The sequence below is a fragment of the Lissotriton helveticus genome, chromosome 1_1 (assembly GCF_964261635.1).
Source record: "Lissotriton helveticus chromosome 1_1, aLisHel1.1, whole genome shotgun sequence".
NCBI lineage: Eukaryota > Metazoa > Chordata > Amphibia > Caudata > Salamandridae > Lissotriton > Lissotriton helveticus.
Window position 1 is genome coordinate 1,736,102,939 of NC_136057.1, and position 13,534 is coordinate 1,736,116,472.

The window sequence follows — 13,534 nt, forward strand, 5'->3', positions numbered from 1 at the left end:
GATTAATGCTGGTGTAGAGTGCTACCACATCCATGGTAACTAGGGTAGTGTCTGGTTGCCATTCCAAGTCGCTCAAAAGATTAAGAATGTGTTTGGAGTCTTGGATATAAGACGGTAAGTTTCTAACCAAGGGACCCAAAATCACATCTACATATTCGGCTAACCTCTCTGTAGGACCCCCAATTCATCGAAAACTCCTCCGCCCGACTGATCGTCAACGTCCCCCGTCGCAGTCACATCACCCCCACCTGAGAGACTTACACTGGCTCCCTGTCGACAAGAGGATCACCTTCAAACTCCTCACCCACGCACACAAAGCACTCCACAACGCCGGACCAGCCTACCTGAACAGCAGACTCAGCTTCTACACCCCCACCCACCAGCTCCGCTCTGCCAACCTCGCCCTCGTCACCGTCCCCCGCATCCAACGAACGACCTCCGGCGGCAGATCCTTCTCCTACCTCGCCGCCAAGACCTGGAACACCCTCCCTACCCACATACGGCAGACTCAAGACCTACTCGCCTTCAGAAGACTCCTCAAGACCTAGCTCTTCGAGAAGTAACGGCACCCCCCTCCCCTCAGCGCCTTGAGACCCTCACGGGTAGGTAGCGCGCTTTACCAGTACTCTGATTGATTGATCGAATGGAGCTAGTTGGCAAGCAACCAGGCGCTGTGCTGAGCAGAGGAGAGTTAAAGGTGGAAGAAAAGGTGTCAGCATCATCACTACAAAAAGGCATTGCAAAGCCATACTAACTGCTGATTGTGTGCTATACAAATGGCAATTAACAATAAAAACCTAATTGCAATAAAGAACATGGCTGGGCAGCTCTGAATTTGGGGGTGTGGAGGGCACCATCCCTGATACTCACAAACAACATTCAGTGTCTCGGAGGTTCTCCTCGTCAGGTTTGCTGCGCGCATAGTCGCCTCACAGGCAGCAGTCACTCCAACGTGTTCCTTTTGCACCGTCAGGGTATAGGTGCAGGAGGTGGGAGATTCCATCTCGCAGGGTTCCAGGAGGGTACCGATTCGGATGCTCAGCTGAACCTCGCGCGGATAGGTTTCCACAACATCACAGGTTACATTCACCTCTGTACCAACTGGCAGCTCTGCTCTTTTTGGGAATATTTGAAGTACCGGATCAGGAAAGTCTGAAGACATATACAAAGAAGAGAGAAAATTAACTTTTTTTTAATAATGCGAATTTGCTTAAAAAAGAGACAGGTGAGGACAGGCAACAGACATCAATAAATGTTTACAAATTAATAGGTAAGACACATATGAAGCCTTTCACTTTTTAGGTCTGGCTTTGTGAATGCCAGATCCTAGAAACAGCAAAACTGAAAATGGTTCTGTCACACTAAAAACGGAATTAAGTATTACGAATGGTTAATCTGCCATGTCACACTGAGCACTTTTTATATGACATTTACAGCTATCTCTGATTAAAGATCCAGCAGGGGATAAGCTATATCTTCGTGTTCACCTGCTGCTTTTTAAGACAGACATACTATTATGCGAGGCAAGACTAGCGAATCGCTGCTCAAAAGCTTGCACTGATGACAAAGCGATTGGTTCCCTGTGTTTATATATAGATGTACTGCACGAAACGCATTGTTTTACAAGGAAAGGGAAACACTTTTTAGGACGAGCCTGAGCGGCGCATGCGCTGCTGCGAGGCATACAGTAGTGGAGTATGAACTTGAAGCCCCGCCCACTCTCTGCCCATATTTGTCATTGACTTGTCATTGTCCGTCGTAAACGCTGGCCTGCGAGTCCTTATTAGGCTTGTTAGTCCCTCCATGGTACCGGCTTGTCTGCATTCGTAAGCACCCATGACGACTGGCCCTTTACTTTGGATGCGACCCAGCATGTCTTATTTAGTCTGTAAGCACTCCTTTTCTTTAGGTCTTGCCAAGCGAATGCAGCGCATGTGCTCCTTCGCCTGGTGAGACTATTGTTGTTGGTTTGGTGCGCGAAGGGAGACAAACCATGGCCGCGCATGGACAGGCGATGTGCATGCGCATTGGAGTCTCCTCTCTGCCTCACACGCTCCCACTGCGCGCTCACATGCTCCCACGCACGCTTGTTTTAGGACTTGTGCCCTGCATACAGCCAACAACGCAGGAAATAAGTAACTTTTCATTTCAAAGGAAATTTCAGAACCAACCACTAGATGGCAGTATAACAGCCTGTAAAAGTTACACGCTGCTAAACGGAGGACTCCGCACTGACAGCCCTAATTTTGCTGATAATTTTTGTCTGATGCTCTAGAACCTAAGTTGTGACGTTTCTGTGCTGGTAGGTGTGACAACTAGGTCTGCCAGGACGAGCGGTTCACCCCCCTATACTTCGTTCCTATGTTTACCTAATGTTCACAAACTGAAGACTAGCTTCTATTTTTTCATCGCCTTCTCAAGTGCATGCGTATGGTGTGACAGACGCCTGTCAGTACTGAACCAGAACTCTTTCATGTCTTTTGTTTGATGTTCGCCAACCCTTGATTAGGCTCAACTTTCTTAACCTGTATGTATAGGTGTGGCAATGAGGTGCACACGAGCATAGACTTCACCCACACTGAATTTGTGGATCAATTTATGTGTACTTTCTGAATGACTGTGGCACGTATGCATTGCAAATGCTTGTTCTCGGATTGGAAACTTGTGTTTTTTAGAATCCTTTGTGCTCACGCTCGCCCAGCGCTTTGCCCCCCAGTTCTGGTGCTGAGACTGGGGCCCGGTGCCTCGGGTGTCGACCCCCATGGACCCTCCCAGCGCCGCGGACCACCGGTTCTTTGCGCACCCTTGGATCTCTCGGGAAACCAGTGGATTACCCCGATCAGGCCGCTGATTTACCATAGAGTCGGATCCGACAGACCGGTGGGATTGGTGGGCCTTGATGAAGCAGCGGCTGCCCTAGCGTGGGAAGTAGTATACCCGGCGTGTGACAGTGAGTGTCCATCCCCCCGGCCCTGAGCCTCCATTATCATCATTAACCTTTATCTGAACAAAGACCGCCCACCACCCCCCACAAACACGGGTCCCACCCCCTCCTCCCTCCCCTCACCGCCTGCATGCACGCTCCACCCCCCTTTGCCCCATGCCAGCATCATTTCCACTCCTGATGTCTTCCATGGAGGCTTCTCCTATTTATCCATGAACCCCTCACCCCAAAACCACAAGTGGACCCCATGAAGAAGCCTTTGGGTAATGTCCGGGCTATATAAAAATGCATTAAATAAAAGGACCGCGCATCCTGTCCTAGACTCCCACATACATACATCACAGGCGCTGGAGCTGTGTTCATACTGTGGGCTGAGATGCCCAGATTTTTGCACCTTGAATGGTAACCCTGTGATTGCAGCCCTCAGAAACCCAAAGCGCGAGGGTGCCTGGGCACCTTATCTCAAGCTCATCCTATTAGCAGAGATGAAAGGAGAGTCCTGGTGTCTGTGGTTTGGAGGGGGCGGCCTGTGTGTTGTGAGGCAGGGGGCAGGTCTTGCAGTGGGGTTAACGGCACAGGAGCAGCGGGGCCCCTGGGAGCAGAAATGTCTCCAGCAGCTGGAAATGATTACATGCAGTGCTTTAAGGAGGAGCTCCTGAGGTCGAGGAGCTGTATGCGCTGGTTAGGGTGGTACTCTCACTCTATGTACTCACTAACGCTTTTTATCCCGGACTGGGGTTTCCAGTGACTCCCTGATGCATTCTGGGTGTTGTAGGCTTGGTTTCATTTCCACTGATTTTTTTACCACAATACTTCGTGTGGCAATGAACTGCAGGTAATGGGCTCGCACCGGACACACACGGTCTGTGATGAACATGGAGTGAGTTGGGTGGTGACCCAAGGTGAGGGGCTGTGAGGGTACCATGGTGGGTTGGTAATCTGCAGATCACCCCCACCCAACTGTACTGCACCAATGTACAACCCACACCCTTCCGCTATGCACCCCAAGCCTGTACAGCCCACCCTGCCGCCATGGACCGACCATCATTAGACCACATCTGCCATCACCACCACCTCCCATACACCACATCCGTCTTCGTGGGCGACTTGCCATCACCTGCCCAGCTACTACAACCCCTCATGACGCGTCGCCCACTGTGGAGCCCTCATCATACATCTGCCACACAGTGGGACACTCTTCACACACCTCTCACCCCTTGAAGCCCCACATCACACACTTCTACCACTGTGGACCCCACTTCACACACCTCTACCACCGTGTACCTGCATCACACACCTCTACTGTGGTGGACCCCACATTACACACCTACCTCTACCACTGTGTACCCGCATCACACACCTCTACCGCCGTGAAGCCCACATCACACACCTCTACCGCCGTGGACCCCATATCACACACCTCTACCGCCGTGGACCCGACATCACACAGTTCTACCACCGTGGACCTCGCATCGCACACCTCTACCACCGTGGAACCCGCATCACACACCTCTACCACCGTGCACCCCACATCACAAATCTCTACCACTGTGTACCTGCATCACACACCTCTACTGCTGTGGACCCCACATCACACACCTCTACCACCGTGTACCCGCATTACACACCTCTACCACTGTGGACCCCACATCACACATCTCTACTGCCATGCATCACACATCTCTACCACTGTGTACCCGCATCACACACCTCTACCACCTTGGACCCCGCATCACACACCTCTACGACTGTGTACCTACATCACACACCTCTACCACCATGGACCCCGCATCACACACCTCTACCACCATGGACCCCGCATCACACACCTTTACCATGTGCACCCGCATTCCACACCTCTACTTCCGTGGACCCAGCATCACACACCTCTACCTCCGTGGACCCCGCATCACACATCTCTATCACAGTGGACCCCACATCACCCACCTCTACCACCAAGAACCTCTGGTGAGACATCTCTCCCACTAAAGACCTCGGATCACACACCTTTACCACTGTGAAGCCCTCAACATACATCTCTGCCTCTAAGGAACCCTTGTGTCGCACATTTACCACCATTCACCCCATGTCACATACTTTTACCTTCATGGACCCATGTCACGCATCTCTACCACAATGCACCCCATGTCACACATATTTACCACTATGTACCCCCTCACGCATATGTACCACCATGCACCTCTCTTTATACATCTCCACCACCACCGGCTGCTCTTTCATACACCTACTCCACCAGTTAGACACATTCTGTCTCCCACCTTGGACCTCTTGTTGTACATCTCATCAACCACGATAAACCATACATATTGTGTAGTACCATGGAGCTTTTTCATACCTCTTATGGACCTCCTCAAGCCCTTATCACACTTTTTGTCTACCACCATAGACCCCTGATCACACATCTCTTCCAACCATCCTGAACCCCTCCCCATTCATCAGTTTGACAAGTGACCCGTCAGAGTGAATCCCTTCAACCACGCACCCCACACCGAACAGCTACTCTACTATTATCGACCTTTTCTCATACATGTACCCTACTACCCTGGAATTTTAGTCATACATCAATTCTACCACCATTGAACCCTCTCCGTTGCTACCATGCAACCTGTATTATAAAGTGTGCACCTTCCTGTAATGTCTCTGTGCCTAATAATGGAGGCCCATCCACTATTCTTGCCTCCACCATCGCAAACCCAACCATGAAGTCCCACTACTTCCCATTACCGATCTTCAACTATGAATTCCACATTGGAACTCCTCCAAGCCTACCTCTACCTCTCCCACCACACTCCTCCATGGCTGGGCACATATATCTCTAACATCATGTCCATACGTGCTACAATGCCTCGTCTGCCGCCATGAATGCGTCCATTACACACACTCTCTACCATTATGGTCTCTTTATCAATGGGTCCTCTCCCTCCACCATCATTCACGTCACACTTTTGTTTTAGACCTCATGCTTGGTAAGCGTACACTAAATAAATGACAATAGACTACAAAAAAAACCTTAATTGACCACACCTCAATACACTCATCTCTGTCACCGTGGACCTCTCCCACTACAGTTTCCATTAAACTCTAGATCTTCATCCAAACCTTTGTACACCAAACATCACATTGTTCCACCATGGTGCCCTTGCTGACTTGTATTATTACCCTTTGGTTACTTCAAACTTCCCAGCCACACACCTCTATCTAGTGCCAAAGACCACCTCAACCTCGTACATCAAACACAGCCACCACAACTTTCTAGAGCATCATCGTGGCTGCCTCCATACCATTCCTACCTCGACAATCCGTACAGTTGCAGCCAATTTATGGCCACTGTGCTACCACTGTAAATAGCCCAATAACCACACAACTTTTACTAACAGAGACGTCATCACACATCGTGTGTCTTAGTCCCATCTGCTGCATGGGTATCACACCACCACTGAGTGACCTGTAACTCCCATGCCGGACTGGCCATAGCGGGCACCGGGCGTTTCCCCGGTAGACCGCTAGGGTGGGGGGCGGTTTTGGGCCAGCAATATCGGCCCCCGGCAACAAAATCGGCCGAAACCGGCCCTCGCAAACTGCTCAGCTGCACTCCCCCTCACCCCGGTGGGGGGGAGCAGCTGAGCAGTTTGCCAGGGTCGATTTCTGTTCCCAGTCCGGCCCTGGTAACTCCACAAGAGCAGTGTCTACGGCCTCATAGCTTCCTTCTGATGCTTTCCAATACAGTCCCTGCAGCCCCAACACGTCACCCCACCGCTTGGTATTGTCTCCTGGCAGGTTTTCCTGTGGCTGCATCTCATTAAGTGAGCTTCTCTTTGGGTGAATGCTGCACATGCAGGTTTTCCTGTGGATGAATCTCATTATGTGAGCATATGCAGGTTTTCAAATCGCTGATTTGGGTCAGGGTCCACCCCGGCCGAATGCAAGAACTGCTGCAGCCCTGCTAGGCCGGAACAGGAAAGATCCTGTAAGGGGGGCCTAGGCCCGAATGGCCCCCGGACCTTCCCTATCTCAGCCAGTCGCTCCTATGACAAGCAATGATCTTTGTGTGGTCAAATAAGATCAGGATCAGCATAGGCCCAAGCCGGCATCCACACTGTTCCTAGCACCGCGTCACCCAGGTAGTCACCCACTGCCGCACCTCTTTGCACCTGGGGGGGCCTACGCCCGACCGACCTCCAGACCCCCCCACTCCCCACCTCAGCTGAACAGCACCACAGGCTCACCTGACGTGTCTTTGTCTCAATGGATGTGGGCTGTCTAAGATAGCGGCCTTTGTCACAGGCGAAGGCCCCCAGTCACCTCCGCCGCCTCCAAGGCCTTTCCAGGTATAAGCCAGTCGCCTCCGGGGGGTCACACATCATTTGATGCAGCCACATCCAGCATGGTCTCAGCTCCGCAGCTCCTCTAGTCTTGCACCAACATGGCCCCTCCCGGCTCAACGGGGCCTCCCTCAAACGGAAGAGGCCTGATCCACACTGTTCTGGCCATAGGTTTTTGCAGGTGCAGCGGCCTCAACACTAGGCCCTGCTGCACTCTGCCGTGCCCAAGTCTCTCTATGGGGAGAGAGGGGGGAGGCCTCACCCCGCTCTATGGGGGACCCCCCGCACCAACCGGGCCGGTTCAATCTCGGGCAGGCCTCCAGGGTGGGCCCGGAATCCCCCGCTGTCAGCTCAGGGCACCGAATCCGTCCAGGCCACCTCAGGTGCCACCGGGTGCACAGGAGGTCTCAAATCGGGTGACACAGCCTATCCAAGGGGTTTCCCGCTAGGGTGGGACTCGCTGTGACGCCCTCGATCCACCGGGCGACCTCCAGGGAACCACGCCTCACCTCGCAGTCCAGCAGGCGGGGGGCCAGTCCTTCTGGGCTTGTGAAGGCCCCACACGACTCCACCGGCTCTGCCACAACCGCCTCTCCTGCCGGTATGGCTCCATTGCACCTGTCCCTCAAGTGAACACGGCGGGCCGGACAGCCGCGCTGCTGCGGTTCGGGTTGCAGTCTCTCTGCCGGCGCTGTGCCCTCTCTCGCCTGACGAGGGGCACCACCACCCGGGCCTGCATGTTAACTTTGCACGCCATGACTCAGGGCTCTGCTGCCTTGCCCGGATCAGTGTATGCTCTTCTGTAAACTCCTGGGAGGCAGGGCAAATTTCCCGTTGGTGTACCACAGGATTGCCAGGATAACCGGGGATATGGAGCGGAGTGCCTTTAGAACAACTCCCCCATCTTAGGTACTTGGCCATGCCCCCACTTAGCGCCAGTCTTGGTGAGTGCCCGGAGGGGTTCTGACAGAATGGCCACGTTGAGTAGAAAGTGTGCACAGTATGTTGCCATGCCCAGAAAACTGTGGATTTCCATTGGATTGTCTGGGGCTGATGCTTCCCTAATTGCCGTTGATTTCTTGGGTCTACAGGTAGACTGTTTTTTGAGAATATGAAGCCAAATAATTCTGCCTGAGACTTGAAGAAAGAACATTTGTCCTTGGGCTGGGTCAATCCACGTTCCTTCAGGTGCTGCAGGGTGGATTTCTGCCATTTGAGGTGCTCAGCCAAGGTGGATGCAAAGATGAGAATATTGTCGCCGATATTCCAAACTCCTTTGAGTCCTGACAGAGTCTCCATAATAGCGTTTTGAAAAACTTTGATGGCTGATGAGATTCCAAAGTTGAGCCATTTGTATTGGCGCAGACCTATGTGGGTCGTGAACTTAGTTATTTATCTACTGTCTGTATGGAGTACTACTTGATGGTACCCAGCATTCAAGTCCAGCTTAGAGAATCATTTTGTACCATTTAGGTCTGCGATGATGTCATCAATGAATGGCATTAGGTATCTTTCCCTGTGTATTGCCTGGTTAGGTAGACTCATGTCAATGCAGAGCTTAATTGCTCCTAGCTGCCTTTGTTTTTCTATGATTACTAGCGGGAACATCCATGGTGTCGGGCCAGATACTTTTTCGATTACATCCATCTTCTCAAGTTTTTCTAGTTCCTCTTCTGCCTGGTGTACAGGTATAATGGTATATGCCGGTGTCTCAGGGCTGCTGGTTGATTGTTTATTCAATATGCAGCTTCACTGGGGGCCCCTTTTGGCATCCCAGACTGGTGAACATTCCCTGGTACTGCTCTAGAATGTTGCCTACCTGCAGGGCATGAATTTACTTAACCAAGTACACTAGCTCTAAGTCTTCAGAGGTGTGTCATCCTAGTAGTGTGGTTTCTCCTTTTTCGGGGACATGAAATCGAGCTGTCACCTTCTGTTCTCCATGTCGAACTTGTATGTTTGTCGTTCCCACCAAAACCAGCGGTTCTTTGCTGCTGCAGGCATTTATCCGAGTGCAGGTTGGATCGATGGGAGGACGGGGGTTCAGCATTAAGTACTGTTTGTGGGTGATCACGTTCACTGATGCCCCCCGTATCGATCAGGGCAGGTACTATGGTGCCTGTGACGGTTATCTGGCAACGTGGGTGGGTCCTCTAGCCTTTACCGCAGGGGACCGTGTAAGAGATGAGAACTATGTATTTCTCTTTGTCGTCTTCCAGGCTGGACTTGTGACTTTGCCACTTCTCAGGGTTCTTTTACACTGTGTCTGTTTGTTCGTCAATGGACAGTTGTCGGAGCATTCGGGTTAAAGGGCGTCACCTTTGTCCTCTTCGCTCTCTTTCAACTCCTCTGCACACTCTAGTGAGTTTGGCATATTGTATGCTGAGCACATTCACATGCCACCTGCAACTGGGCCCTATTCCAGTGGGTAGTTTTCTAGGCCACTGTTCGGGCATGAGGCATCTGAGGTGAGACCTGCCTTCGCCGGTCTATTCATTGGCTTGCTCTGGATAATGTCTACCACTTCCATCTTGAAGGACATGCTCGCCCGTGGGTGTCATCCTTCTGCTCCTTTGTTTAAAGCTTCCTCCATTTCTTGCACCCTTGCGGAGGATAGGTCATAGGTTTGTGTACGTATCAGCATATCTTCCAGTGGCATGGCAGTTTGTCATAGAATCAGACGCCTTAGTTGTGTAGACCTGCATCTCGGTATTATTTGGGCTCTGACTTCTTTAGATTGGTCATCTTCACTGAAAATGCTTACCAGTGCTCGCAATTAAGCATAAAATGTGTCCACTGATTCTTCCTCCTCTGTCTGGCTTGGCACAGTTTGAATCGCTCAAAATCTGGATTGAATTGGGGGTTGAAGTTTGCATTTAGTGCCTTTATGACTGTGTCACAGTCATCAACACTTCCAGTGGCAGGAAAGTGCTGGAATATTTTGTATATTTCATCGCCTGCAAAGTGCAGAAGTAAGGATCGCTTGACTTCATTGTTGGGCTCTCTGGTAGCTCGAGAAAGGTTTTCTAGTCAACCCACCCATGTGTGCCATCTGGGTGCTGCTGTTGCAGGGTCTGCCAACTCACTAAATGGTGCTAGTGCTCCAATGGCAGTGTGGACTGGGGTGAGTGTGTTAAGGGGAGGGGCTCCTTGCTGTCTTCCAGCCTGCTCATTTTCAGCCATGCTGCAGGAATCATCTTCCTTACTGCTATGTGGGCCCACCCTGGCTTGCATATTTTCTTTATTCTTGCTTTAAATTCTTGTTTGCATACTTTTATTTATATTTTTTCCACTATACATCGATTGTTTCCTCTTTCCTTCTGTCTATATTCTGCTAGAATCTAGCTCCAGGTCTGGGATGGAAGGTAGGAGATCAAGTCATGTGGGGCGGCCCGCTTGCAGTAGACTTAAGAGCGCCTGTGCCGAGGGCCAGAAGGTGATTGGCTCAAGTTAATCACGTGGGTAAAGGAGGGACTTTCATGCTGTCTAGCTGCCACCGGGTGTTTTTGCTAGTTACAAAGACGGAGTCAGTGCTTTTTACACAGCTCTGTTAGCTACATGGGTGGATGGTAGCTTGGCTGAATGGTATAAGGTGCTGGATTTAGAATCTATATTAATAATGAACAACAAGGGTTTGGCTAAAGCGCAGTAAGGCTGCGCCAAATACTATGAACAACAAAACGAAGTGCCAGTACTGCTCCGTTTTTTCTTTTAATTTTTTGCAAAACGAGGAACAAGCAGCTCGTCTGCATGGACCACTCTTTCAGTCCGAGATTGCTTTCAAATAAAGTTTTATTAATTCAAAATTATGTTATTATGTTTTTTTGGGTTTTTCAAATATTTCTCAGAAAACTTCTATATTTGACAATTATTTACAATCAAACAGAGACATTAAATTCTCATTTGGGGAGGAGGGCTTCTATCTTCTGTATAAAATGTGTGAATATGTGCATAAGTGTAGTGGATAGAAAAATTATGAGAAGAAAATCAAGCGTACTTCAGTTATCAGTCTCAACAATCATACTGTGATACATTCGTAACAAACTTGCTCATACATACTAGCTCATACAACCAAAAAAGAATGAAAAAACAGGTAGGGGATATTCGTTGTTTGAAATGTGTATGGGTGGCCCTAAGCTATTTAGTCTCTTTTAGTTAGTGGGGCACCTATCACAACAAAATGTTCTCAAATATTCTCAAACTATTAGGCCATCAAACAGTCTTTTTGATCATAGTGATTCATAAATGATTGGCCTAGAAAGGAAGGAAAAAGAGGAGGGGTTGACGCGTTTCGAATCCGAAACGTTGATGGGATTCTCATCAGGACCATCCGTGGAATTAATTTGTAATCTTGGAGGTGTCTTGTCTTTAGAGAGAAATTTGTTTATTTGGAGAAAAATGGGCGGCAATGGTTAGTTATCCAATATTAAACTGTTGGATTGGCTGTCCTCATGACTAGTTCACTTCAGATTGTAGTCCGCCACTTTGTGGGGAGAACGCGAAGTCTCCTCTCGGCACCGATTCAATCTGCTCTCTGTGTCTGTGCCAATTTAGAATCTAGACATTTCGATAGCGGGGTTTGGATCCATCCACCGCCATGTTGCTTTCAGCTGTCTTTAGTTTTCCTCAACAATGTTAGGCGAGGGGCATGGCTATGTGTCGACAAAGATGGATGCTTGCTAGAAGAGCTCCGCAATCTCTAATCCCCACGCCACAAAATCAGTTTAATTTATACGATCCATGTAATAGTAAAGGCCGTCCTGATGGCAGCATGGCCAGTGGTGCGCTTGAACGAACGATTTGCCTCCTCTAAAACCAGAATAGGATCGAGTAAAGTAACGGGGCCCAGCCCCTGCAGGAAGCCGCAGGCTCACATGAGTGACATAGCCGCATAAAAGTGAAGGCACTGAGGAGATCGATGAACGAAGAGGAATAGCAGTTCCCCGGGTGCCCAACTTAGCCTGGCCACAGGAGGCGCGGACCAGAGACAAGTCGACAGTGGAGTTGCAGCACGCTTTCCCCACAGTGGAACCGATACCACGCTGGGAAATTTCCATCACCTTTCACAGACGAGCACTGCTGAGAAACGCGGTGCAGCATGGACCCTGCTGGAGACCGCAGCCTGAGGAGCGCGAAAGCAGAGCCACGAGGAGGGTCATCAGCTAAGGTGAGAAGCACGACCCCCCCTCAGAATCTCAATGACCTAGCGAGCGCTACCTTGGCCCTGAGGATCTAAGCAACAGACTCGCCTACTAAAGAACTGGACCAAGTCACATCACAGCATGTACACAGGAAGAGGGCAGGGCACTGCTAACATCATCGGGCCCACGAGGGAACACGGAGGGATGCCATCTTATTAATTAAGCCCGACAAGGAAGATCCCTGCTGCATAATTAATTAACACACCGGCCTCTCATGGTCGATCGGCCACGGACAGTATTAAATGGATGTTGACATTTGAGCCCATTAATGCAGGTGTTGCGGAACCGGGAGGTTGAGGCGTAGGAGAGGGAAACGACTGCTCTCACCCGAAATGGAGTAGGAGACCTTAAAGTGGGTTTTTACCCTGAGAGCAGCAACATCACTGGCACCAAGCCAGATTTTTTACTCACAGGGAGAGGCCGCACCGAACATCGAGCACACACCGATGAACCACCAGGAGTAGTATAAATACAGAGTGCGAGAGGCCTCTTAAACTTGCAGATCCGAGTGGACTCCATAGGGGTAACCCTGACAGGCCGCGGGTGGCACGCAGCAACAGTGCTCCACAAGCAGGCGGCGAGTAGTTGAGCAAATATGCCATGTCGAATACTGCAGAGACCGACGGAGCAGAAAAGGCTGAAATGAAGACAACACCGTGGCAGGAGTCAGACGACCCCTCTCTGAAAGAGATATGGACGCTATTACCGGAGTGCGCACATCGCTTGAAAGCAGGATTGACTCAATAATAACCGAGGTAACACTGATAAGGGCAGACCTGCAGAAGATGAGCGAAAAGGTGAAGGAGATGAAAACAGTCATAACGAAGCTCAGCCATGATTTTAAGACGATGCAGCAACAAATCAAAGACTTGCAAGTAGCTAGTAAAGCGATGGAAAGTAAATTGGACAATTATGAGGAGAGGTCGTGCCGAAATAACGTCCAAATCTTTGGAGTGCTGGAGCGAGCAGAAGGTCCACGCCAGACCTCTTCATAGAAGGTTTTATCACCAAACATCTACAACCTAAAAACCTATCTAATTTCTTCT

The 13,534-nt window shown here is 50.2% G+C and overlaps 1 protein-coding gene across 2 annotated transcripts in view; it reads right to left on the minus strand.

The window, feature by feature from the left end:
- LOC144833910 (intercellular adhesion molecule 1-like) overlaps positions 1–13,534 on the minus strand; it is a 253,982-nt gene that overhangs the window by 46,789 nt on the left and 193,659 nt on the right. For both annotated transcript variants that reach the window (XM_078689199.1, XM_078689200.1), the window contains one exon: positions 871–1,152. In XM_078689199.1, the coding sequence (XP_078545325.1) occupies positions 871–1,152 (282 nt within the window). The remainder of the gene's footprint in view (positions 1–870; positions 1,153–13,534) is intronic.